At 39.5% G+C, this 25,859-nt stretch overlaps 1 protein-coding gene across 12 annotated transcripts in view; it reads right to left on the reverse strand.

Moving 5' to 3' along the window:
- LOC109692005 (muscarinic acetylcholine receptor M4) overlaps positions 1-25,859 on the reverse strand; it is a 179,663-nt gene that overhangs the window by 86,952 nt on the left and 66,852 nt on the right. For 11 of the 12 annotated variants that reach the window (XM_074044710.1, XM_074044709.1, XM_074044708.1 and 8 more), the window contains 2 exons: positions 14,725-14,805; positions 13,916-14,016 (listed from right to left, as the gene is read on the reverse strand). In XM_074044710.1, the coding sequence (XP_073900811.1) occupies positions 13,916-14,016; positions 14,725-14,805 (182 nt within the window). Of the gene's footprint in view, positions 1-13,915; positions 14,017-14,724; positions 14,806-15,012; positions 15,126-25,859 lie in introns of those variants that run through there. The other variant, XM_074044718.1, reaches the window with a different exon arrangement.

Consider the following 25,859-nt stretch of genomic DNA (forward strand, 5'->3'; position numbering starts at 1 on the left):
GGGGATATTGAATTTGCCTCTATGTGACCTCAGGCCCAATCCATGCATGCATATTTGGAGCCCTTAAAGTAGTTTTTAACTGATTTAATCAATGAAGCCAAGTAGATACTAAGTCCTAGGCTTGAGAGAGCTGAGTTCTTACCTCTCTCAACCATTGCTATAAGAAAATATCATGTGCCAGGTGCTCTGTAATCCTTGTTACTCAGGAGGCAGATATCAGGAAGATCAGGGTTCAAGGTAAGCTGGGGCAAACATTAGTGAGACCCCTATCTCAACAAAAAAAGCTGAGTATGGTGGCTCATACCTGTCATCCTAGCTATGCAGAAGGCATAGGTATGAGGATCACAGTCCAGGCCAGCCTGGGTTAGGGGCGACAAGAAATTCTATCTCAAAGATAACTAAAGCAAAGAGGTTTTGGGGGGCTCAAGTGGTATAGCAAGCACAAGGACCTGAGTTCAAACCCTAGTACTCCCCCTCCCTCCAAAAAAGACAGCATCATACACCATGATGATTGGATACATAAAGATCCCTTGCCTTAGTTTTCAGGAACTTTTCTTCCAAGTTGCTTCTGTTAAAGGAGCTGTGGATTATAAATGATACCATAGGTACAGGTTCACTAACAACCAATTTAGTAAGTGCTTGCACAGTTAATTCTGTCAGTCTTCCTCCTACACAGAATACATGTGGCCCCAATGGGCCCAACCACCCACAGAGCTCTTTTGCACATCTTTTTACCCTCCAGCACACAGAAATACAAGGCTAAATTCCAGCAAACACCCAGAAAAAGAGAAAAGGTAGTTTCTCTGAAATGCTATACCTAGAAAACCAGGGCCCAGCCTTTTATTTGGATGTCACTTATAAATTCATGAAAAACCCAAATAATGATCTAAGACAAGATATTGCTTTAAAGTCCCAAATCTATATTATAGATCTATGTCTTCTGGTATGTTGATTCTTTCACAAGGACACTTAAAAAAGCAATTTGTTCAGTGTGAGGTTCCCTCATATCCCCAAACCTGCTTGTGGCAGAATGTTAACAGTAATGGTCCCTACGATTCAAGCTTTCCAGTATCCATGTCCTTAGAGGATCCTCCCTGAACCTGGGCTTAGCCACATGGCTTGCTTTAGCTATGGGATAGTAGCAAAAAAGACAAAAGGAGAAACTTGAAAAATCCCTGTACCTTAGGACCTGACCTCTTTTGCCTCTTTTTGGAATTCTGAGACACTACATGAAGGAAAATGGGTTGTTTGCCTTTAAATAGAAAAGTCATCCAGCTGAAGCCAATCCTCCTGTCAATGCTAGATATATGCATGAAGTCATCTGTATTAGTTTTCCATGGCCGCATAACAAATTATCAGAAACTTAATGGCTTACACAACAAAATGTATAATCTTCCAGTTCTGTGAGTCCAACCAGGATCTCACTGGGCTAAAACTAAGGTTAAGGTGTTAGTGGGACTGTGTTCCTTTCTGTGGAGACTTACTATTTGGAGGAGGGTGTTTCCTTACTATTTGGGCTGCTTCCAGAATTCTGTTCATTACAGCTGTGAGGAATAGAGGTCTCCATTTCCTTCCTAGTGGTTAGCTGAGAGCCGTTCCTATTTTCATTACTGCAGTCTTTGACTAACCATTCTGCCTTCCACTTTTTATTTTTATTTATTTATTTTTTTGGAGGTACTGGGTTTAGACTGGCTCTAGCCATATAGTTTAGAACAATCTCCCCATCTCAAGATCTTCAACTTACCACCTTCTCCACTCACAAAGATCTGTAACCTTCATCAGATCTGCAACGTGCTTTTTAACACAGAGATAACATATCCACAGGTATTGGGGATTAGGATATACATTCTTTTGTAGATCATTATTCTATCTATTATGCCATCTAAGATCATACCCAGCCAAACCATCAACTGACCACAGAAAGCAGCCAAGTGGCCAAGACCAGATGAATTGTACCCACAGAATTCTGAGGAATGATAAATCTTGTTTTAAGTCACTTCATTTTGGGGTGACTTGTATAGCAACAAACTAATATGATGACCCAGGCTAGATCACTTCCAACGACTATGTAATCGTCAACCCAATAACATGCATCATGTCCTTCTCTGAGCTACTTCAACAAACAATCCTATGAGGTCACTTGCAATCTTCTGCTCTCTGAATCATAAAACAAAAATTAAATTAGTTGCATTTCTCCTTCTAGTCCAGATCTGAAAACTATTGCTGAAATTAAACCAGAGTCATACTTATTCTCTCAGGAGAGCCAAAGAGGGGCTTTCTGCTCCATAACTAGAAACTACATAGATGAAAAAAATATAAATGCTGTAAGTATTTGGGAAAGTTTTGAAAGAAGGACCACCTAATCATCTCTCCTCTATGCATAAAGACCAATGAAGGCATTGAGGCACAATCTCTAAATAGGCGTCTCTAACTTTTTATCAGTTAAATATACTTTCTCAACCGGGCTCCTCAAATTTACTGCTACATAAAGGTCTGGAAAACTTCACTAGCAAGAAAATACCAATAGCAAGCTAATGTCGTCTTGGCTCTTTGGCTGACTTCCCTGTGCCTGGGTCTTGACTATTAATTGAATGCTATTCAGATTCCATCTCAAAAACAAATGAGGATGGAGACCAGAGGCCTGCCTTCCCCAGACTGATAAGAGCAGCACAGTGCAATTATACCCAAACAGCTTTGTTTTGGAATGTAATCACCGCCCCAGCCTTCTTCCCAATGGGATGGCAACAGTGTAATTACCTCTTCAGGATTCATTGTTTGGGAATGTAATTCTTCTTCAGGGCCCTCTTTCTAGGGGAAAGGAGCTACAACAACAATATGAGAGAATCTGTTGCCCCCTTCCTAATAGCAATCTTGTGAACTGAGGACATTATTTTTGTTCTCTTAAAGCCCGAGTTTAGATTTCAGTCTGTTTTCCTACCATCAAAGAATCACCTATACCTCACAATGGTTCTATCTGAAGTGTTAATCTAGAGCTGGCTGCTAGAGTTCTGGTCCTAGGTCTTACAAGTATCTGTTGTGGTTTTGGCAAATCACTGCATCTCTCTTTAACCTCAGTTTCCTCTTCTGTAAAAATCAGTGGTAACAGTTTTTCATGGGAATACTGTGAATATTAAGTGAATTAGTATGTAAGAAGTGGTTAAAACAGTCCTTAACATAGTGCAAGTGCTCGTAGGGTTATTGTTTGTTTTAGAGCATAGGACTCTAGGTGCAATGCCAGAACATACCTATAATTCCAGCACTCAAGAGGCTGCGGCAGGAGGATTTCGAGTTAAAGATGAGCAAGTGCAAGGAAACCTGGACATGTAATGAAACTGTCTCAAAAAAAAAAGGAGGGTGTGTGTGTGTGACATTTGAACTACCATATTCTATAGCTCTATATCTTGGAAGTGAGACCTAATATTATACATGTTACTAGTCTGAGAGAAACCACGTGAGTGTTGTGAAATCTTGCTGTTGGGAAAGTCAGCAAATATTATAAAATACAGCCACTGGCAATATGTCAGTATGGCAGATTCTAGAGAAAATTCATCTTTCAAGCCATTTTCATTTATGAAAATAAATGATATTTTCCTCAAAGGTCTAGTGTACACCCTACTTCCTAAACAAAATCCTTGTTCCAACTGGGAATTTCATCTCTTTGCCTCCAGTCCAGCTTTCCCTGGTTCCATTGTAACCTACACCAGTTAAATTCTATGCTTTAGGAAGGAATATTTGTGGAATGTGCTCTAACAGCCATGAACCACACAAGTTTGTTTACCAGACAAACTTGAAAAATACAGCCCATAGCTCAAGATAAGGAAGTAAAGTTGGGCCCCTCCTGCATGGCTCACAGCTGCAGTAGGCTGTGTTATGATAAACCCGAGCCCTCCACAATGAGACTGTCTTTAGAGGATGGAGTATGAGGAAACAGGATGACTACCTAGCTCTGGATTGACATTTAACCGATGACAAAAAGTAACAAGGTTCAAAAGATCCTGTCACCCATCTATAGATGTCTCTTTCCCCATAGTAGCTTATAGCAAATATACTAAATATAACCATACTTATTGTTCTAGTAGAGACACAAGAACCCAGGGAAAGAACTGGCCCTGTGGATCAGCAGGTATTAAAGAGAGGAAATTAACACCTACAGGTTGGCTCTACTTTGGTGGAGAGGGTGAGAGATGCTGTCTGCCAGCTCCTATGGCATTTCCAGCCAATTTGGAATAAAAGAGGCTGCTTGGGAACATGAAAATGAAAACTAATATAAGCTTGGGGCTTTAAAAAGAAGCAGTTAGGGAGTCAGCATGGGGTATTAGCTACCAACATTTATAATGATCACATAGGTGAAAATCAGTGGAGTAGAGGGCACAGTAAAGAGGGTTATTCTACATCTTTCTAGGTTTACAGTAGATAACTAGACCTTAAAAAAAAAAGTTTAAGGCGGGGTGTAGTGGTGAAGCCTGTAATCCCAGCTATTTAGGAGGTAGAGACGGGAGGTTCTCAGTTTGAGGGCAGACTGGGCAAAAGTTAACATGACTTTATGCTTGGGCAAAAGAGAGTGAGACCCTACTTCAAAAACAAGCTGGGAATGGTGGCACCCAGCTACTTGGGAGGCATTGGTGGGAGGATAAAGGTTTGAAGCTGGCCTGGGCAAAAGTAAGAGACCCTATCTAAAAACAAACTAAAACCAAAAGGACTAGGGGTGTGGCTCAAGTGGTAGAACACTTGCCTAGCAAGAGACAGAGCCAGGTCTAATTCAATCCCCAGAACCATGAGGGAAAAAAAGTTGTAAACTTCAAGAAAGAAAACAAAGAGAGTTGTCACCTCCACTAGAAAATATGGGCTTTGCCCTTACACATTTGGCTTTTACTTCCTTTATACCTCCTCTGTAGATTTCTAGATCATTGTATCATTTGTTCTGCGGGGTTGCAAACATGTCAAAGTGTGTATCAATCATAATTTATGAAGAGAGAGGTAAAAGGATTCTGGCGTTACAGCTGGTGACAGGGCATCTTGAGCCAGCACATTCAAAATGAGCAGTAATTCTAAGAAGTATACAACAATGGACTTAATAAATCTTGAGATCACTTTAGGTCTATAGAAGCACCAGAGTACAGAGAACTTAAAATACAACAGTGTGGTCCTGATTCAGACACGTTAAGATTTCTTTTTTGGAGGAACAAAGGAAACAGGTAGCAAACAAGTGAAAAGGTTGGGAGCAGGCTATAAGGTCAATTTCTCCCAAGAACAGAATGCCTAGCAGACCTGACAGGAACTTGCTCTCCCAGCATAAAAGCTGATGATCTCTTTTTTGTTGCACAAATGCTGTAAGGTTCTCTGAGTTCTCACAGTCAGCCTTCTGCATTTAGCATAATACCCATTTTCTTATAGCTATTTATGATCATGATGGACCTCCTCAGCAGACTATGCTTAAGGAAAACAGTGATAGCATCTCGTTCATGTTGGTACTATCCAGGATCTAACCCTCTACCATGTAACAAAAGAAGCTCACTAAATGCTTACTGAGTCAAATGGCTGATATGCCAGCTGCACACTCTGTAGGTGATGGTGAATTAACTCATTCCCCTTTTTACTAATAGCTCCAGACCAAGAGTTACACACCAGGGGCTCACCAGCACAAACACATCTTGGGTTCCTGGTATGCATACCCCTTAATGTAGTACCAAGTCATCTCTTCCCACACTTAATTAGTTAATCTAGAGCAGTGGCTCTCAAATTTTAAAGTATACTAGGTTCACCTAGAAGACACTTAAAAACACAAATTCCTGAGCCTTAAGCCAGAGGTTGTGACTCAGCCAGTCTGGGGTACAGCCCAAAAATTTGCATTTGCAACAAGTTCCCAGGTGATACTGATGCTAAGTGTTCAGGAACGACACTTTGAGAATCCCATGTTGCTACTGGGATTCCTACAAAGCAGCAAGTAATTGGTCTGCAAACATTGTGACTACTTTTCCTCTTGGATAACACAGCTACAGGCAACAGTGGACACGCTAGTGTCAAATTGTTAACACGCAGACCCTCAATTGGTTCCCTAGAGCCCAAACTCCCAGTCTTTTCAAACTTACTAACCATAATATCAAAGCCCTGCTTGGGACCTAGGAAGAGTGTCACTGAGGAGAAAGGCAAAAGCTCAATGAGAGATCAGAACTGTTATATTAGTAGGGCACTGACATAATTCTAATTCATACTGGTTCTAAAACTTTATGTTAAAAATCATATAATGATAATAGTTAACATCTACTGAACACTTACTCTGCACTATACAATATTATTCTAAGTGTTTCACATATACAGGTTGAGAATCCCTTATCCAAAATGCTACTGACTAGAAGTGTTTTGTATTTCAGATTTTTTTGGATCATGGAATACTTGCATACATATATAATAAGACACCTTGGGCACAGGACCCAAGTCAAACATGAAATTGTTTATGCTTCATATACACATAGTCTGGAAGAAATTTTATATAATATTTTAAATAACTTTGTACATGAGACAAAGTTTAATAGTATGGAATTTTCCTTTTGTGATATTGTCAGCACTCAAAAGTTTTAGAGTTTTGAGCATTTCAGATTTTTAGATTAGGGATGGTTAATCTGTATTAATTTGTTTAATCCTGAATCCTACGTGCTAAGTACTTCTTAGGACAAATAAAGAAACTGAGGCCCCACAGGTAAAACAAATCACCCAAGACTATACTGCTAGGAAGGAGCAAAATGAATAAACTTACACAGTCTGCCCCAAAGTCCAAACTCTTATATAGTTTGTTCTATTGCCTCCTGTGCAAACTTAGCCTGCAAATGGCAGCTGTCATTCCCATGCCCCACTAGGCCTGTAATCCTAGCTACTCAGGAGGCAGAGATCAGGGGAATCTCGATTTGAAGCCAGCCTGGGCAAATGGTTTGAGAGACCCTTTCTCAAAAAATGGCTCAAGTGGTAGAGCGCCTAGCAAGCAAGAGACCCCAATACTGCCAAAAAAACAATAACAACAAAAACAAAGGGTGAATAGAGACACATTACAAACTTTTTCAAGCTGTACTGAAAGACATATATAGCCTTGATCCAAACCCACATTTGAGCCACAGATCCCTTAGCTAGCCTATCAGGAGTGGCAGTTAAAATCTTAGGGGCATTATTAAATTTTTAGTGATAGGGACAAAACCCCCAGAAAATCAGGTCACTCCCTGGTTAGACTATAAACTCCTTGTGGGCATTTAACTCTCTTATAATAGCCAAAGTGCTCTTACGAAATAAGCTTTTGGAAAGTGCTATGTTCATTTCAAAGTGACAGTATAGAAAGAGCACAGGGGTAAAGCAGCAGTGGGGAAAGCTTAAGAGGAAATTTCCTGGGTAAAGACAGGCACAGAAAAACTCAGTCCACGCATATTAAAGGGACAGAAAATTTCACTGAGAAGGCCCAATGTTTTCCCCTAGAATAGCCTGAAGAAGAAAACCAGATTCTCATCAAGCGCACCCCTCATTGGTGGTGTAAAGAGATGCAGTAAAGGGCTGAGATAGGAAGCACATTACTGCTCCAATGGCCAGTGCACACCAAATAAGTAAAAGGCCCTGTTGCTGCCAGGCAGCTGGGAAGGCTGTGTTCTCCAAGAGGAGTGATGCATTTACTTCTATTTCCCAGGCAACCAAACCAGGCCTTTGTCGCCTTCACTTTCATCACTGGAGCAGAAGGAAAGGTAATTGGGTTAATTATTAAAGCAGCACTAGTTAGCACCACCACCACTAATTGTCCATTTATCTGGGGTTATAAACAGTCATCTTAATTGATGTTGAGTTGGAATGTGCCACTCACTTTGTCTGGCTACTGGGTACCAGAGGGGTACAGAGCAGGGAGATAAAGGGTTCAGCCAAGGAGATAGTATCCAACACTAGAATCAGTGCTCAGTTCTATCCATACTCATGAAGTAATACCATAAAGGCCCTCAACTGTATTAACTACCACTCATCTTTCCCAGATTTGCTAATTCAAGTATAGAGCTACCACACAATGAGTGATGAAGCATTTTCTTATACCAGACAGCAATGCTATCAGCTTGTAAAATCAGGCTAATTCCTACAAGTCGACAAGCCCCAGGCTGTAGATGCCCCACTGAGGGTTGGTGGAAACAGACTAGAAGGCCTCCTGAAAATAACTCCCTAAGATACCAGATAAGTGGGGAACATGAAAGAGAGAGCACTGGTGTTTCTAAAAGAGATGAGAGGGATGCCAGGCATGGTTGTACATTGCAAGTTTGTAATCCCAGGACTCAGGAGGCTAAGGCAGGAGGATCGAGAATTTAAGACCAACCTGGGCTACATAGTGAGACCTTGTGTCAAGAAACCAAAGAGGTGAGAGGGCAAAAAACAAGTGAAAATAAAGTTAACAAAGAAAAGTATTATTGTAAAAGGGGTAACTGTTTTACTCACACCAGTAAACAAAAGAAGGATGCTTGAGAGCTGAGATTATACAAAGCAATACAATTGTTGTGTCTGTAATATATATTTAGGCCGGGTATGGTGGTTTACATCTATAATCCCAGCTTCTCAAGAGGCAGAGACAGGGGATCAAGGTTTGAGGCCAGCATGGGCCAAAAAAAAAAAAAAAAAAAAATCATTGAGACTCTTTCTCAAAATCAAAGCTGAGTCCAGTGGCCCACACCTGTAATCTCAGCAACTCTGGAAGCAAAGGTAGGATGATCATACTCAAAGGCTGACCTGGGCAAAAATATGAGATCCTATCTGAAAAAAAAAAAAAATTAAAAGATAATGGTCTGGGGGTGTGTGGCTCAAATGGTAGAGTACTTGCCTGGCAAGTGAGAGGCCCCAAATCCTGACTCCAGTACCATTAAAAAAAAGAAAAGGTGCAGGTGGCTCATGCCTTGGGAGGCTGAGATCAAGAAGATCAAGAACAGACGTGGATCAGGGGTAGGGGGAGTTCTCCAAACCCCATCTCAAAATAACCAGAGCAAAATGGACTGGAGTTGTGGCTCAAGCAGTAGAAGGCCTGATTTGCAAGCACAAAGCCCTGAATTCAAACTTCAGTCCCACCAAAAAAAAAAAAAAAAGATACACTAGATTTAAAGATCTAAGTAGGATGAAAGTGGAAGGGTCAAAAAAGATACATCATGCAATGAAAAGCAGAAAAGGGCTGGAATAACTAAACTAACATAAAAAAATAAGCTTTAAGACAAAAGTATTAATAGACACAGAGCCATTTTATAGTGACAAAGGGTTAATAGATAACAAAGATGTAAGAATTGTGAACATATATTCATTTCATGACAATGTCCCATATAAATCTAAAACTGACAAAATTGATGGGAGCAATACAGCATTAGTAGTTCAAAATTTTAATGTCACACTTTCAATAATGGACAGAACAAAAAGACAGAAAACAACAAGGGCATACAAAACTCGAATACTATGAACTAGGCAGATCTATCTAGCATCTACAGAATTCTACTCAACAGCAAAAGAATACACATTCTTCTTAATCACATAAGTAACGCTGGGACAGACCACATACTAAGCCAAACAAGTTTCAATAAATTTAAAATAACTAAAATTATATATATATATATATATATATATATATATATATATATATATACATATATATTTTTTTTCAGTGCTGGTGATTGAAGCCCACCAGGGATTTGCACATACTAGGCAAGAACTACCACTGACTTATACCCCAGCCACAAAGTATACTTTTTTTTTTTTTGTTCTGGTGGGAGTGGGGTTTGAACTAGGGCTTCATGCTTATAAAGTAGCACCCTACCACATAAACCACACCTTCAGCCCATTTTGCTCTGGTTATTTTTGGAGATAGGGTCTTGTGAGCTTGGGCTTGGGCTGGCCTGGAATTGTGATCATCCTGACTTCAGCCTCCCAAATAGCTAGGATCACAGGTTGAGTCACTAGTACCCAGCTAAAGTATATTATTAAACCACAGTGAAATCAAGAAATCAGTAACAGAAGGAAAATGGAAAAATTCATAAAGATATGAAAACTGAACAACACATTTCTAAACAACTTATGGGTCAAAGAAGAAATCATAAGAGAAATTAGGATGACTTGACACAAAGCCATCTCTAGCCCAAGACACTTGACTAGACTCCAATGACCTGTGAAAAGAGCAAAAAAATCTGGACACTTCCCATTGATTTTAATCAAAATAGTAAATTAAGTGCATCAGGTCCACATCTGCCAGGAACAGATGCTCATTAGGATGAAAGTCAGAAAGATTATACAGGACAGATAACTCATACCCTACATTACTCAGGTCCTTTTCCCCCATAAGTTTTTTGTTCTTCCAGTAATTAACAAGAGGCTGTCAAATGCCAGGGCTTCTTATTTCACTTTTATGAGGCCTCAAACATGCAGAAAAATATTATAAGCTTAAAGAATCCTTTGGCAGATACTCCCTACTTGAACTCAAGCAAAATAGCACAAAGACAGAATAAAAGTCTTATGAGTCAGGCAGAGCTGGTTTAAAGTTCCAAGTCTGCCTTTCACAGTGTTATGTTATGGCAAGCAACATAACTTCTCTGAGCCTTAAGTTTTCTTTCCTGCAGAATGGAAATGCCACCTGACAGAGTTGGAGCAATGGTTAAAGGAGATAATGTACAGTTAGGACTGTAGAGGCCCACTGTAGGCGGCTATTAGGTTCATTTCCATCATTGCTGTCACTACTCAGAGATAGACTTGCCTGCTAAAAAGTTTGCCTAGGCTTGTGGAGTGGCTCAAGCAGTAAGAGCACCTGCCTAGAAAGCATGAAGCCCTGAGTTCAAATCCCAGTGCCGCCAAAAAGAAAAAGTTTCCCTAAAAATATACCTGGTAGAGTTGTAGTAGCTTTAAATGCATTTATGTCTCTTTGAGTTCAGATTGTACTGGCCTGGGTTCATGGGTAGTTGGAGGCCCTTAGGAATCTACAGAATTGTATGGAAGGCACCAAAATAAGGGAGAAGAGGTAAAGATTAACAGACTTTTAGAATTCCTGTGTAGTAGTTTCTATTTTCAATTATCACTCCCAAGCTCTTATGGGAAAAAGTAGACTGAAAGGATCTTAATTTTCAGCAAATCATTTTTGTTGAGGATTCTCAATAGCTTTGGTTAAGATCCAACAGAGAATCATTTGTCACCACAGTACTCATCACACCTCCTAAAACTATAGGTCTGTGTCTGCTTTGTCCCTGCATGAATCCAAATGTCCATACTTCACCCATGCAAAAAGCCACTTGCCATACAAAGGTTATACTTATGTTTGGAGCCAAGAACTAAACAGCAGGATTAAGGTATAGACTGCCACTGAGACTATGACATATAGAAGGGCAGAAATCTAGGGCTAGCCTAGAACACTGCCTGGGACTTAACAGTTGCAGAAAAATACCTGCTAAATATAGTTGTTCTGGGATCATCACAATCTCATTCCAATCATACAAGAGAAAGTGACTTTCCAGGAAAATTGGGAGTACTTACAAGCTAAAAGACCAATGTCTCTTTCACTGTGAAAGCCATTATTATAGCAGCTCAGTTACATGATCACAAGTAAGTTTAATAAAAAGCAAAACATCTGTATTTGGGAGGACAAGAAGGCTCAGGGAAAGGACTGGTACATAATAAGATTTTCCTCAAGATAAAATTTATGGGTCACAAAAAAACATGTCTAGGAACCACTTAAAATATAAGAATTCAATAAGAAAAACTCTGAAGGTCAGTGAAGTTCCCTCTTTCTTCTAGATTAAGGTCTTACAAAAAGAATGCTATTTTGATTCTTTGTCCTTTGAACAACTGTGGGGAAGCAGACTAGGAAAATGGCTTAGAGTACAAGCTCTGGAGTCCACTGCCTGTGCTGAATTCTAGCTCCTCTACTTCCAGGCTGCATTGCTTTGGGTAAGGTAACGCTCTAGAAATGAAGTAGACTCAAAACACTCCCTAGTACCTAGCAAGTGATCAATAAATCTTAGACTTTTGTTGTTGCTGTTATTACTGTCACGGCAATTTTATCAAGAAAAGATAAAAAATGACAACTGCCAATAGAATCTGGATGAACATCCAAGTGGCTAGAAATGGTGAGAGCTTCAAAGGAAGCACCAATATACACGCTAATATGTGAGAAAAATGAAAGGGTTTAATTATGAATAGAAGCTATCTGCTAATCTAACTCAAGGGTGAGGTTCCAGGAATTTAGATTTCCTTCTCTTGGTGGCTTTTAGTATCATTTGATAGAGAACTGTTCTGAGTAGATTTCACATCTGTAAACAAATGCTTGCTGGAACACAGCTTGTATGTTAAAAAGCATCAATAAGTAAAATTAGGCATGTGGGGACACACCACTGGGCAAAAAGTAGACAACAGGAAATATGGTAAAGAGTTATGGAAGGTGAGGAGGAAAAAAACAACATACAGCTGTTCTTAAAAAGCTAAATGCCAAGGAAACAGAGATTTGCTAGCAGTAAAAGAGCAGGAGGTGCTGTGTGGGGTGGTGAAGGCAGATGTCTGGAACAAAGAAGGGTAGAAAAGAGCTCTGTGGTATTGCTGCCTTGGCAGCAAGTGATTATCTGCCAGTGAGGAGCTTCCATGTACCGTTAGCCAAGCCACAAAGCAGCAGTAGGTAAGGAAAGGCACACACCACAGGGTCTGTTTAAAAAGGAAGCTAGAACCGTCTTCAGAAGATTATTGGGAGACTGTGTGTAGTCTGCTCCTTGACCATGAGGCCAATGAGGTCATGGTGTCTGGCAGAGAACCCCCAGAGATTTCTAGAATATCTCGGCCTTGATGTTGGGTCAAGGATGCTACTTTGAGGAGGCCACATCCCATGGCCTGCCAGCGATCAGAGCAGCTTGGTTGGAAATCCCTAAAACAAAACTTGAAATATTCTCCCAACCTGACAATGTCACTTCCTCAACAGATGCCTCCCTACCTCTAACCACCACATGGCCCAGGTTTTCCAAAACAGAATGTCATTTTAAAACTTCTAATAAAGAGGCTTATTAAAGATATTGTAAATATGGCTCAAATTGTGTGCCTCTTATGCCTTTGCATACATAAATTTATAAGTTGGCAGTGGGGTTGTAGGGACAGGGCATGAGAAAACAAACCCTCATTACAAAAAAAAATTAATTTCTGTTTTGTTTCTTTCTCTGGAGACTGCACAGAACCAGTTGCACACACTATATTCCACAGCCCGGGCATATCATGTCTCTGAGCCCAGAAACACTGGTCACTAAGCGATTCAGCCACCATAAAACTGCATCAGCAAGGTTTGCACGGCCCATTTTTTATTCTGTGGAGTTCTGGGACAGTTCCATGTGTCTGTCCCCACCTCCTTCCTCAGAAGATTTTACCATGCCTGGAAACTCCATATGCTAGCAGTAGCAAAAGGTTGGAGGGGTGTGGATTAAGTTCCTAATTAAATCACAGGATTTGGCTCATAAGGACCTCACCAGCTGAAACATGAACAAGACACCTTTATCATTCAATTAAAAGCATAGCTAGAGGCTGGCAGTGGGGCTCAAGTGGTAGAGAACCTGCCTAGCAAGCACAAGGCCCTAAGTTCAAACCCCAGGTACCATCAAAAACAAACAAACAAAAGCATAGCCAGAATTTAATGCTGGATTGAGAAACAAATGCTTTGAACAAATTTTTTTTTCTTTTTTAAAATTTTTTTTATTTTACAAAAATGTCAGAGGAAGTAGAAATAGACAAGGGAAACAGTTTTCCACAACCCTGTAACTTCCTGTGTGGAAGTAGGAAACTGAATACAGGACCCCAAAACCAAGTTTCCAGCCAGATGCCAAGACATCACCACATCAGTACAGGTAAAGGAAGGAGAAGCTTTACTTAGCTCTGTTCCTTCACAATCTCAAAATGCAAAGAAACAACTCTTTACCTGCCAGGACCCTGTTAACAGAAGAGTGAGTAGCCAAGCCAGGCTGTCCACGTTCATGAAAAATCCCAGCGTAGGGCAAGTATTCAGGCAGTAAAAAACGCCTATAAGAAAGAATCACATGAGAAAAGTCAACTAAAGACTACCATAAAAGAAAGGACATACTATCTACCCTCATAAATATAATGGTAAAGCTGGCCAGGCATGGTGGCCATACCTATAATACAATATACCTATAATAACAATACTCAGGAGGCTGAGGCAGAAGGATCTTAGATTGAGGCCAGCTGGGGCTACAGAGCAAATTCAAAACTAGCCTGAGCTACAAAGAAAAAAAAAAACAAAACAAAAAAGCCCAAAGCAAACCAAAACTAACCAATCCAAAACAAAACAAATGAAAGGTAAAGGATACACTAAACCTAAGAAATCTACAGAAGCACAAAAAGGAGTAAAAATTCCCAGGATATGTCCTTTCACAAATTTGAAGCTCTTTTGTGCCCTTCTTCTAAAGACTCCCCTCCACCTCCACCCTTGAAAAGGAAGCTCCCTAGTGCCATTTTTCCTATCTCTTTTCATTGTGGTTAATCATCTCCTATCAAGTCTTTAGGAGACAGAGAGCTGGAATATAGGTTCACTGAAAAACAATTTCAGATATGGCTATTCCAAAGGCCAGAAAGTCCATTTAAAACTATATCCTAAAAGGCTGGGAATACAGTTAGTGGTGGAGCATGTACCTGTCACATATAAGGTCCTGGATTTGATCTCCAGCACCACAAACAGATTCCTTAAGTTGCCAACAACCAAGTTCTTACCTTGGGACAAAGCGTCCAAGTGAAGGTGCAGACATCCGGGCATTTCGGGGAGCTCGGTGCCTGGATCTGTCACCATTGTCCCTGAAGAAAACAAAAAGATTACATATAAGACTGTTACTAAAGCGAAATCATCTACCAGCCAAAAAAGCAAGCATCCCCAAAACAAAATTCCTAAACTTTGAAGAGGAGCCCACAGAAGTCAGTTATCTAATGACTCACCAATTTAAGTGGCACATTACTATACTACATCTCTGGAGTACCTCAACTAAAAACTTGATGAGTATTTACCCACAGTTCAGGAAGGAGGAAGAGAATTTTTCAATGTGGTCTTTGAACCCAGAAGCATATAAAATTGAAGCCAAGTTTAAATCTTGGGATCTGGAATGGACATATGTAAACTTCTTTTTCTGTATTGAAAGATACAAGGAAAAATGAGGTTTGGATATCCTGAAGGAAGAAAAATTGTATTTCATTGGCAAATGGTTATATTCAAATGAATCTCTTTAGAGCCTCTGTATAGAAATGTATCAGTAAGGGAAAAAAAAAAAAAAAACCCACAAGAAAAAGACTATCTAGTCCCTACTTTGAAAGACTGAAAATTTGGTAGTGAAGCGGAATGTTCATTTGAGTAAGAAGAAAAAAGCTCAGGTGTTCTCTTTATGGACTATTAAGGCGATAGTTATAACCACCATTTATTAAGTGTCTTCTAACATCCAATACAAAAGTTATTAATATATTATCCTATTTAATCCTTTAGGCTATCCCATGAGGTATTATTAGTTCTGTTTTACAGATAAGAAAACTAAGGGCAAATATCTAAGGTCATGCAACTAATATGTGGTTGAGTCATGATTCAAGGAAGAACTGACTTTAAAGTTCTGAACCTTTCCACTACATTTCACTGCTTCCTACAAGAAAAGAGAGGAAAGGAACTTCATGTGGTTTAGCTTCCAATGCATCAAAGGAACAATAAGCCAAAGGGCACCAGCTGGGCAGAACAGTTAATTAGCTGCTTAAACAACGCCATAAAGTAAATGAACCTCTGAGAGCTTGATTTGGGACATTTTCTAAATTCTTCCATTGGATTATCTTCAAACTGATCCTGGAAGCAAAGTTAAGGCAACAGTTTGGCTTTTAAGTGGACCACTGGGAGCTGTACAAGCCAGAAACAAAAGCCCATAAAGGTTTTTCTCTCTCTCATTAGAATAGGCTGCTGCACATTAAGAGAAATCAATACCAGGGATATTGGAACCTGATCCATTAAAAGTCAGTATTTGTCTTTTATTTTCCCAAGAGAAAGCACACTACTGCTTTCCTAATACATTGTATTTTTTAGACTTGAAACCTGGTAGCTGAAAGGAGAGGTAAGGAGACTGTATAGAAAGTAAAACAAGTTTAAAAAAATAACGAGATCGGAAGTTCCGTAACATCGAACAGTTGCAGTTCAAGTTGGAGTGGAAGGGCCTGCATTGTTGCTCTATACCTGGCTGTTGTTGTTTATATTCCTTTGTTGAACCTACATTTCATAAGCTTTTCATCAGGTCAACGTTGGACGCTTCTGCTTCAAGACAGAATTTATGCCATCCCTACAGGCAACTGGTTTGTCTGTTCTGTCTTTTTTCCATGATTATATATACTGCCTCATCTTGACTTATTAGAAAAAAACTACAAAAATAAATGTTTTGTGCTTTATTTAGAAATAATACAGAAAAGAATGCTGTTATTTTTGGTGAAAAAAATCAATTTTGTATAGTTTATTTCAATCTAAATAAAATGTGAATTTTCTTTAAAAAAAAAAAAAAAGAAAAGAAGTTCCTTAACTCATATAATCCAATCACTGAAAAGCCTCTAAATTATAACACAGGTAAACAAAGAAGCTGGATAACAAACAAATGAGATAGCTCTCAAATTAAACATACTATTATTTTTCTAATATACAGAGATTTCAGTTGTGATAAAGTAAAGTACCAATTTATTTACAAGTACAACTAAGTTCACAATAGCTTTTCATTACTGTATATTTAACTTATCAAATGTCACAACCAATTATTGAGAGATGACTTAGAAAATATTTTGAAGTTAAAAACAGTCCCAACAAAAAAAGAGAGAGGTCTAGGAAACTCAAGAAGATTGAAAACTAAGTTAGAAAAAAATATCATGTATCAAATCAGATTATTTTACAGCTCTGGGAGAGAGGTGGCCATTCTAAAATCACATTGTAAAGCTGACGATTTGCTCCTGTAGGTCCAAAGATACAAAGAATAACTCTAACTGTTGTCAGAAGACAAAAAAGCCAGAGAAGGAGACACCAGTGCACCAGATAGTATGAATGAGTACCAATCCCCAAAGATGATACAAAACTTGGTGAGAGAACCCAGGAAGACAACTTAGAACAATGGACAGACATCAGGGCAGCAGAAAATGTGGAACCTTACAACATACATATCTCACAAACCTCTCTTTGTTATTATTAAAACTAAAAACAATCAAGTTCTTTCTGATTTAGTTGCTTCTTCCATTTTAAAAGAGGGGGTTAAAACAGTAAATTTTATGTTACATGTATTTTACAACAATAAAAAAAAAAAAAGACAACTGGTGACACACACCTATAATCCCAGCATTTGGGAGGTGGAGACAGGAAGATAGCAAGTTTGAGGTCAGCCTGGGCTATTTAGTGAGAACCTGTTTCAAAAAAAAAATCCAAACAAACAATGAGAACAGCTGGCTCAGGTACAAGCAAAGTCCCTGAAAGAACAATATACCAGGTAAGTAGAGGTGTCTGTGATGGTCCTCAGATCAACATCTTGGTTAAGGAAGGAAAAGCAGGAGCTGAACGGCATCTCAATAACATGTAAAGAAGCCTTCAAATTCAAAAAGTGGGACTATAGCAAAGAAGAAAAGTGTTCAGGACAGGAACCAGAACAATTGGAAAATATGACACATAGCAAACACAAAAATGAGATGGTGCCTGCAGGAGAAAGAACCAAGAGCCTCTAGGAGAAAACAGTCAAACAGACAAACACCTCAAACATTTTCAAGGAAAAAACGTGAAAACAAGAAGAGGATGAGGTGGCAAAGGTCAGAATGCCCAAACAAAGAGTGAACTAGATAAGGAAGAAGTATGGTTTTGGTGTCTTCACACAAAAATCCAATGCCAAAGGAACAGCTCCAAATAAACAGTAACTTGATGACATTTCAGATTCTATCATCTAGAAAAAAGGGGAAATTCAGAGATAAGGAGCTGAGGCAGGAACAACTTTCAATGCATAGAAGATCTAGGGAAAGAGGTGAAACAAGGGGAAAGGGATAGCAGTAAGAGTTTCAAGAAAGGACCAAAGGGATTAAAAGTACTTAAAAAATGAGGTATTCATAAAACTTAAGAATCTACCACTCACCTCACTACTGATACAAGATCAACAAAAAGCAAGGCTCCATGAGCTGGAAGAAAGCAAAATAAGTCAGGTAGAGACTGAACATGAGAGGATTGGAAGCTGTTTGCCAGATGAGCAATGGGAGAAAGCCAGGCTGAGAGACAGTTTACCTTAGAAATACTAGGCTCTACCATAACATAACCAACACCCTTTTGTAGCAAAGAGGGGAGCTTAAAACAGAAGTGAAAAACAGAGGCAAATATGCTGGCATTGCTCCTCCAACAATGAGGAATACTTTTCTGGGAAACACCAGAGAAATCCTCATCAATTTTAACAGTCAGAAGCTGCCTTTAAGACAGCAGGATAGAAACTAGCTGGGTTATTAATGGCTTTCCCAGTTGTTGAACTCTGCATCTTTGATTAACTCTCAGAGGGGTATTTGGGCAAAAGAGGGGAAAAAACTAAAACTTTCTCATAAATGATTTTTACAAGGAAAAAACACCCTTCAAACAATCAAGCCTCTAAGACAAGTGTTGAATAAAAAGACACATCTCCAGAACAAGGGAGAAACACAGCAGCAACTCTTCTGCTAAATGTCCGGGATTAATTGCCTCAGAGTGAAGCTATAATTTAAAGGAATGAAAAATACACCTACAGACTGCTGTCTGAGTCCTGACCAGACTGGTTGTCACTGCTCCTCAGTGACAAACTGCTCTGACTTGAGACTTTATAAATGAGTATCTTGCACCAAAGAGCTCAAAAGGTCATTGTCCTCTTGACAGTATATGGTTGACTTTGCTGAAAATTTAAAAAATACTTGTTTAAAAATACTTGTTTCCTTCTCCTACTCAGCCTCCAGACAACAGAAAGCATATTTTGTATCCCTGTCATGGGAGGGCACAGTGATCTTGGGCAAGTCCTTTCCTTACTATGTGCTGTTAGTTAGAAACTGAAGCCTACTTTGTATTTCCAAGGACTGTGCACTTGTACACGATGAGGAGCACAGTCCCAGCTGAAATCTTGTATAGGGGATACCTAACTATGTAGGTCTCCTGGAAATGCAGAGCATAGAAAGTTACTTTTTCCTCAAAGGAATAGTAATATGAGATAAGCATCATTTACAGATTCCTCTCCTCCTTTATTCTACCTTTTAACTTCATCTGCGTATGTTATGCAAATGCATATTCATATTGGGTATTTTGTGATTAAAAAAACAGACATAAATATAAGTGGTTATATCTTCCCATACCTCCTGGGTATTTAATTCTTTCCTTCTATATTTTCCAAATTTAAGCCCACATAATAATCCAGATAGATTCCATTTTCTTTTTCTTCTTCTGTTTTTCTGTATTACCCAAAATAAATATTCATATGTATTTTATTTGCTCAGAAAGAGTACTAATTCTATGCCAGGTATGGTGGCTCACACCTGTAATCCACTATTTGGGAGGCGGAGGAAGGAGGATCACAGTTTGAAGACAGGTCAGGCATAAAGTTAATGAGATCCCAATCTAAACAAACAAGCTGGGCATGGTGGTGCATGCCTATAACCCCAACTATGTGGGAGACAAAAGTAGATAGATCACAGTCCAAGGTCAGTTTAGGCAAAAAAATATGAGATCCTATCTAAAAACAAAACTAAAGCAAAAAGGACTAGGGGTGTGGCTCAAGTGGTATGTTAGAGCACCTGCATAGCAGGCATGAGGCCCTGAGTTCAAATGTCTGTATCATCAAAAACAAAAAGGGGGGTGTGGGAGGTGTTACTAATTCTAAAGCTGCCAAGCAATATTATGCATTTCTAAGCAAGAGATCAAAATCCATGGTAAAGAGCTAGCATTCAGGTAAGTATACATTTTATAAATATATTGAGGGTTGGTAAGTATCAAATGGCTTATTCTTAATCCTCAGGAGGTTTCCTGACTTTTATGAGAATTATCATTATTTGACCTCTGCTGAGTACAAAGGAAAATCTTCTAAAGTAGTTAACACCAACAAAGATCCAAGAATCCCAGAATTAAAAGAAGCCTCAGACACTATCGAATTTCATTTAACACAGCAGACGTGGAAGTCTAGGGTGAAAAAGGGACTTGCTCAAGATCAGGTGAGAAACTATAGGCTCAACTAAGACTAAAACCCAGACAACAGCGCTAGCAGGCATTGTCAAGAGATCCTAATTTCAGGGCCAAGAGTGGTAGTTCAAACCTGTAATTCCAGCTTCTTAGGAGGTGGGGATCAGGAGGATTGAGGTTCCAGATCAGCTGAGGCAAAGAGTTATTAAGAACCTATCTCAACTGATAAAGCAGGGCAGGGTGGAGTGCATCTTTAATTCCAACTACTGGGAGGCATAGGCAGGAGGATACTAGCCCCAGGCAAAAACATGGTACACTATCCAATATATAACTAAAGCAAAAAGGGCTGTGGGCATGGTTCAAGTGGTGGAGAGCTTGCCTAGCAAGCATGAGGCAGAGTTCAAACCTCAGTACACCAATGAGAGTGAGAGAGAGAGAGAGAAGAGAAGAGAACCTAATTTAAATCACTATTGTTCTAGGAGTCACTTGTTAATTTACAAACTTAGTTCAAAATTTCAAAATTGGAGCCAGACACCAATGGCTCACACCTAGCTACTCAAGAGGCAGCGATCAGGAGGATTGCAGTTCGAAGCCAGCCTGGGCAAATAGTTCTGCAAGACCCTATCTGGAAAAACCCTTCAGAAAAATACAGCTGGTGGAGTGGCTCAAGGTGAAGGCCCTGAGTTCAAGCCCCAGTACCGCACACACACAAAAAAAAGTTCAAAATTGGCTCCAGTAGTCAGGTGCCAGTGGCTCACGCCTGTAATCCTAGCTTAGATCAGAAGGATTGTGGTTCAAGACCAGCCCAGGCAAACAGTTTAAGAGAGCCCCACTTCCAAAATAATGGGAGCAAAATGGACTGGAGGTGTGACTCAAACAGTGGAGTACCTGATTTTTTTTTTTTTTTGGTACTGGGTTTGAACTCAGGGTCTACACCTTGAGCCACTCCATCAGCCTTTTTTTGTGAAGGGTTTTTTTGAGATAGGGTCTCATGAACTATTTGCCTGGATTGGCTTCAAACCATAATCCTCCTGATCTCTGCCTCCTAAGCAGCTAGGATTACAGGCATGAGACACAGGCGCCTAGCAAAAGTACCTGCTTTGTAAGCACCTGCTTTATAAGCACAGAAGCTGAGTTCAAATCCCAGCCACACCAAAAAACTTGGCTCTGGTGTGAATACAAAAAGGATTTGGGTAGAATTTCATTTTGAGAAGTGAGAAGTGAGGTAGCCATGTTCTTGGGAACATCCACAAACTGGCCCCACTCTCAGAAAACACTAAGTGCACCAGGCACAGTGGTACATACCTGTAGTCCCAGTTAGTTACAAGGCTGAGGCAGGAGGATCGCTTGAGCCCACCTTGGGCAACATAACAAGACCCAGCCTCAAACAAACAACAAAAATCCAAACCCAGTAACAATAATAATAATAAATAGACATCTGTGAAGAAAACACCAAGAACTCTTACACCTGAAACTTTTAAATTTGACCCTTGAATATCCTCGCCTATATTATGGCCACTGCCATCTAACTGGTTCTCCTGCATTAGTACACTTGCCACATCAGATCACCTTAACCAGTGTGTCAGAACTAACGAGCTGTCTAACTCTGCCTAACACCTACTGAATAATGGCTGCTCCCTGATTTACATAAAGTTCAAGGTTACCAGCCAGGTACACCAGGCCCTCCATAATTCCAGGCATTCTGATCCTTCTCATATCACCAATACTCTACAGCTCTAGTCACAGATCTACTCAGGGTCTCTGAGCTTTTGCTGATTATTCCCTTTATCTACAATTTCTTTTCCTACACTAATCCTTCTCATCATTCGTCTTTCAAAGTCCTATGCAGTCTTCAAAACCCAATTCAAATCCACAAAGCCTTCTCACATTTCTTCAAATCCTCTCCCACTTCATGTAAGGCTCTCCTAATACTTCAGTGCTAACTTATTACAGTCTATCTTTTTATCACTTATGTTATTCCATAGCTTAAGTGCCTTAAAGACTCCCCTCTCTCCTGCAGGATCAAGTTCACCGTCTTCAAAAGACACATAAGACTCTATAAGATCTGCACCTCTCTAACTCTAAGGGTTCATCTTCTGTCACAGATCTTGGACTTTACATTCTAGTCACACCAGTCAACAGACAAATCCCAATGAGATGGAATAAGCAGGCAACAAGGGAACAATAAAACAAGGAGTCAAAGAACAGTTACAGTATTATCCGGGTACACTGGACCAAACATCCTGCTTCACAAATAATCTTGATGCTATGGTTGGCTTGTTTTTTTGGTACAACCTGATCTACTCCTTGATAATGGTCGCCAGCAGGGACTTTCCTAAATCTAAAGGTTATCCAGGGGCTTTGTTTACATCCCATTATAGCTGCAGTTTCATATACACACCTCCTCTCAAATTGCCACCTTGGTTCTGAAAGTAACTTAGGCAAAACCACTCCCATGTTCTGTTTCTTGGAAAACTCTTCCCATTTCTAGGAAAACTCTACAATGATGTACATAAAATTAACATGTTTAATCTCCTACATTTCAAAAAAGTGCCAAAGATCTGAAACTCAAGGCTCTAAGCTGCATGATCGGGCTGCCTACCTTCTTCATACCTAGAGGGTAAATGCTTTGCATTTACTTTTATTTCAATAAATCTTGGTCTGTTAAAACTATTCTGTGTTCGCCCTGAATTCTTCCTTCAGCAAGACCAAAGAACCCACCGTTTGTCTCTGCTGACATCAAAACATTCAGAGTAGCATGTTTCTCTATGTATTTGTCTTTCTCCTAAGTATCACTATAGAAAAGCTGTATTTTAAGACTTAGACCTTTCTCTTTTAATAAGCCCCCCATGTAAAAACAATCAACCACTATAAGACCCAAGTAAGCGGAAGCATTTAAAGTTCTTTGGTAAATAAGACAGAAATCTTTATCTCATCTCACATTAAGAACTAATTCTGGAGCAGAGCACAGAGGCTCACATCTGTAATCCTACCTACTTGGGACTGAGTTTCAAGGTTAGCCCAGGCAAAAAGTTCAGGAGACACCAACTCAACCAATAAAAAGCTGGGTTTGGTGGCACACATCTGCAGGCCTGTCATCCCAGCTATGAGGGAAGCATGGAGATCACTGCCTGGGCTGGCCTGGGCAGGAAAAGTAAAACCTTATTTGTGCCTGTCTAGCAAGCACAAGACTCTGAGTTCAAACCTGAGTGCCACCAAAAATAAAATAAAATAAAGAAAACCCTAATTCTGGGCCAGACATGGTGGCATACATCTGTAATCCCAGCACTTGGGAGGTGGAGGCAGGAAAATCATGAGTTCAAGACCAGTCTGAGATATACAGGGAAACAAAAAACAAAGACAAACAAATGGGAAAAAAAAACAAAACAAAAAAACCAAAAAACAACTAATTCTGCATCACTCAACAAAGGTAAACAGTAGGTTGATTTCTGACTGATATAGAAGGTTCCAGTATGCAAAAAGAATAATAACTTCACAGGGTTAAGTTTTTCTTACACTTCTAACGTCTGTAGTTTATAATTCCAAGGAAGAAACAAAGGCAACTCCATTTCAAGATGAAATAGATATCTCCTGAATATTTTCAGATGGCAAAGGCCCTCCTTGACTGCAAGTTATGTATTTGTGTTTACAGACTTAGTCACTGACTCAAAGGTCCAGAAATTTCAGGTGCTAAAGAGAGAATATAAGCAAGTACTACCAAGGACATCTGACTTCACTCTACCAGAATTTTGAACCAAGAATACTTAAAAATTCCAGTTTTATCAGAAGGGTAAGAAGAACACTAAATTGTAAACTAAAGGCAAGCAACTTCTCCTAAGCCACAACCAGTGTCAGTGCTAACAGTATTCAGCACTCATCTGAGCTACATCAGACACCAACGAGACCTGTTAACAACTTCTCTACCAGATGTCTAGCAAGAGGACCATGAAAGGAGAGGCTGAGCCAGGTGAGCCAAAGCATACACTTGGAGCCTCAGCTACTAGAGAGACTGAGGCAAGAAAAGAGTTTGAGCCCATGAGTTTGATACTATCTTGGGTAACAGAGCAAGACCCTATTTCAGAAAAAAAAAAAAAGTAGTAGTAGTAGCTCCTGCTGTATGACGCTCATCTATCTGCATATGTATAAATGGTACTGCTAGAATCTATCATGCCAAACAAATGGACAATACTCATCTGTGAGACCCAGAAAAAACCCAAAAAAGCCCTCAGCCCCTTTTGCTTCAGGTATTTCTTGAATAGAGTCTCACTGTTTATGCTGAAAATAATTACCCAGTTGCCTTGGAAGGCAAAGCAGCAGCTACCAAAAGAGGTAGGAAGTGGAGGGATATGAGCTGGGGATGATTTGGGGATTACACTTAGATTCAGAATAGCAGATAAAACAAAAAAGTTACAAGGTTAGCTGGGCACACAATACCACCTCTTTTGCAGGCTTTAAAAACTACCCAGACAAAGTACTTTACTTGGGCTTTTTGTAAGAGCCACCCTTTTTCCAAAGGGATGAATTATAACTCAAGTTTGCTTTCTGCTTATGTGCCATCTACGTTCTAGCAGGTGGTCTGAGCTCTCAAACAGACAGACAGCAATGTCAAGGGGCAACCATACCTTTACCTTGCTTGTAAACATCTTTATGCAAAGACAGCTGCTAAAGGCTTCGGGAGAGACCTGCTGATGACAGCAGACTTCTGGATATCTTGTTTCTGCATTTTGATAAACACAGAGATCTTGCCATCTCAATCCTCACCAAAGACAAACATGAATGGCAGGAGAAGATGCCTTCCTAAGAAAATGGACATTAATCCAGACCACAAAAAAACCCAGAAAATTTAACCTGATGCTGAACATCCTCCAAGGCCATCCTCCCTAGAGATAAAGCTCAATGGTCTTACTCCACAACAAGCTTGTGGGAGAGTTCAAATATGATTGCACAACATGTTTTTTAAGGTTTTGAGATTTGTAGGACAATAAATATGCTTGTTCCTATTCTCTAAGCTAAGTCCTATCTGGTTTAGTCAAGTCTCAGTACACTCATTTAGAAAAATACCACAACAGAGTAACTACCTCCTTCAGTAACTGTAAGGATTATACAAGATTTTAAAACATCTATCTCTACATGTAGATAATATATAGAGATACAGATATATAAAATGGATACTTCAGCATACATACTACAAATGTTTTCTAGTTATTAATTAGCATACATATGAAAATATTATTGTAGCTGACACCTTTCATTCAACAGATGATTGAAGCAAACCAAAGATCAGATCTGAATAACAGCTCTTTTGGTTTTCTGAGGACAATCTGCACCAAGACAGGATTGCTCAAGAATGTCAAAATGATCTAAAACTTAGCAAATGGAAGGAGAGTGGAGAAGCCAATTTGAGTCTGCAGAAACAGGACCATGATATGCTATGAAGGTAAGGAAATCCAACAGAACAATACTGCCCTATTGTTAGGGGATTTCAGGCCATAACTACCCTACCTACTCTAAATTTGAAAGAACTATATATTATACCTATACAAGTTTCTAGTTAGCCAAGCTAAGGAAAAGGATTAGTGCAAAAAAATTAAAATAGGCCTGTATATTTCCTAATTTCTCACTCTTTCTCCTCAGAGGATTAGAGATTAAGAACAGAGAAACAACCATAAGCAGTACTCAGTTTATAGTAGAGAAG

Source organism: Castor canadensis, chromosome 1 (assembly GCF_047511655.1).
Source record: "Castor canadensis chromosome 1, mCasCan1.hap1v2, whole genome shotgun sequence".
In the NCBI taxonomy this organism is placed as follows: Eukaryota; Metazoa; Chordata; class Mammalia; order Rodentia; family Castoridae; genus Castor; species Castor canadensis.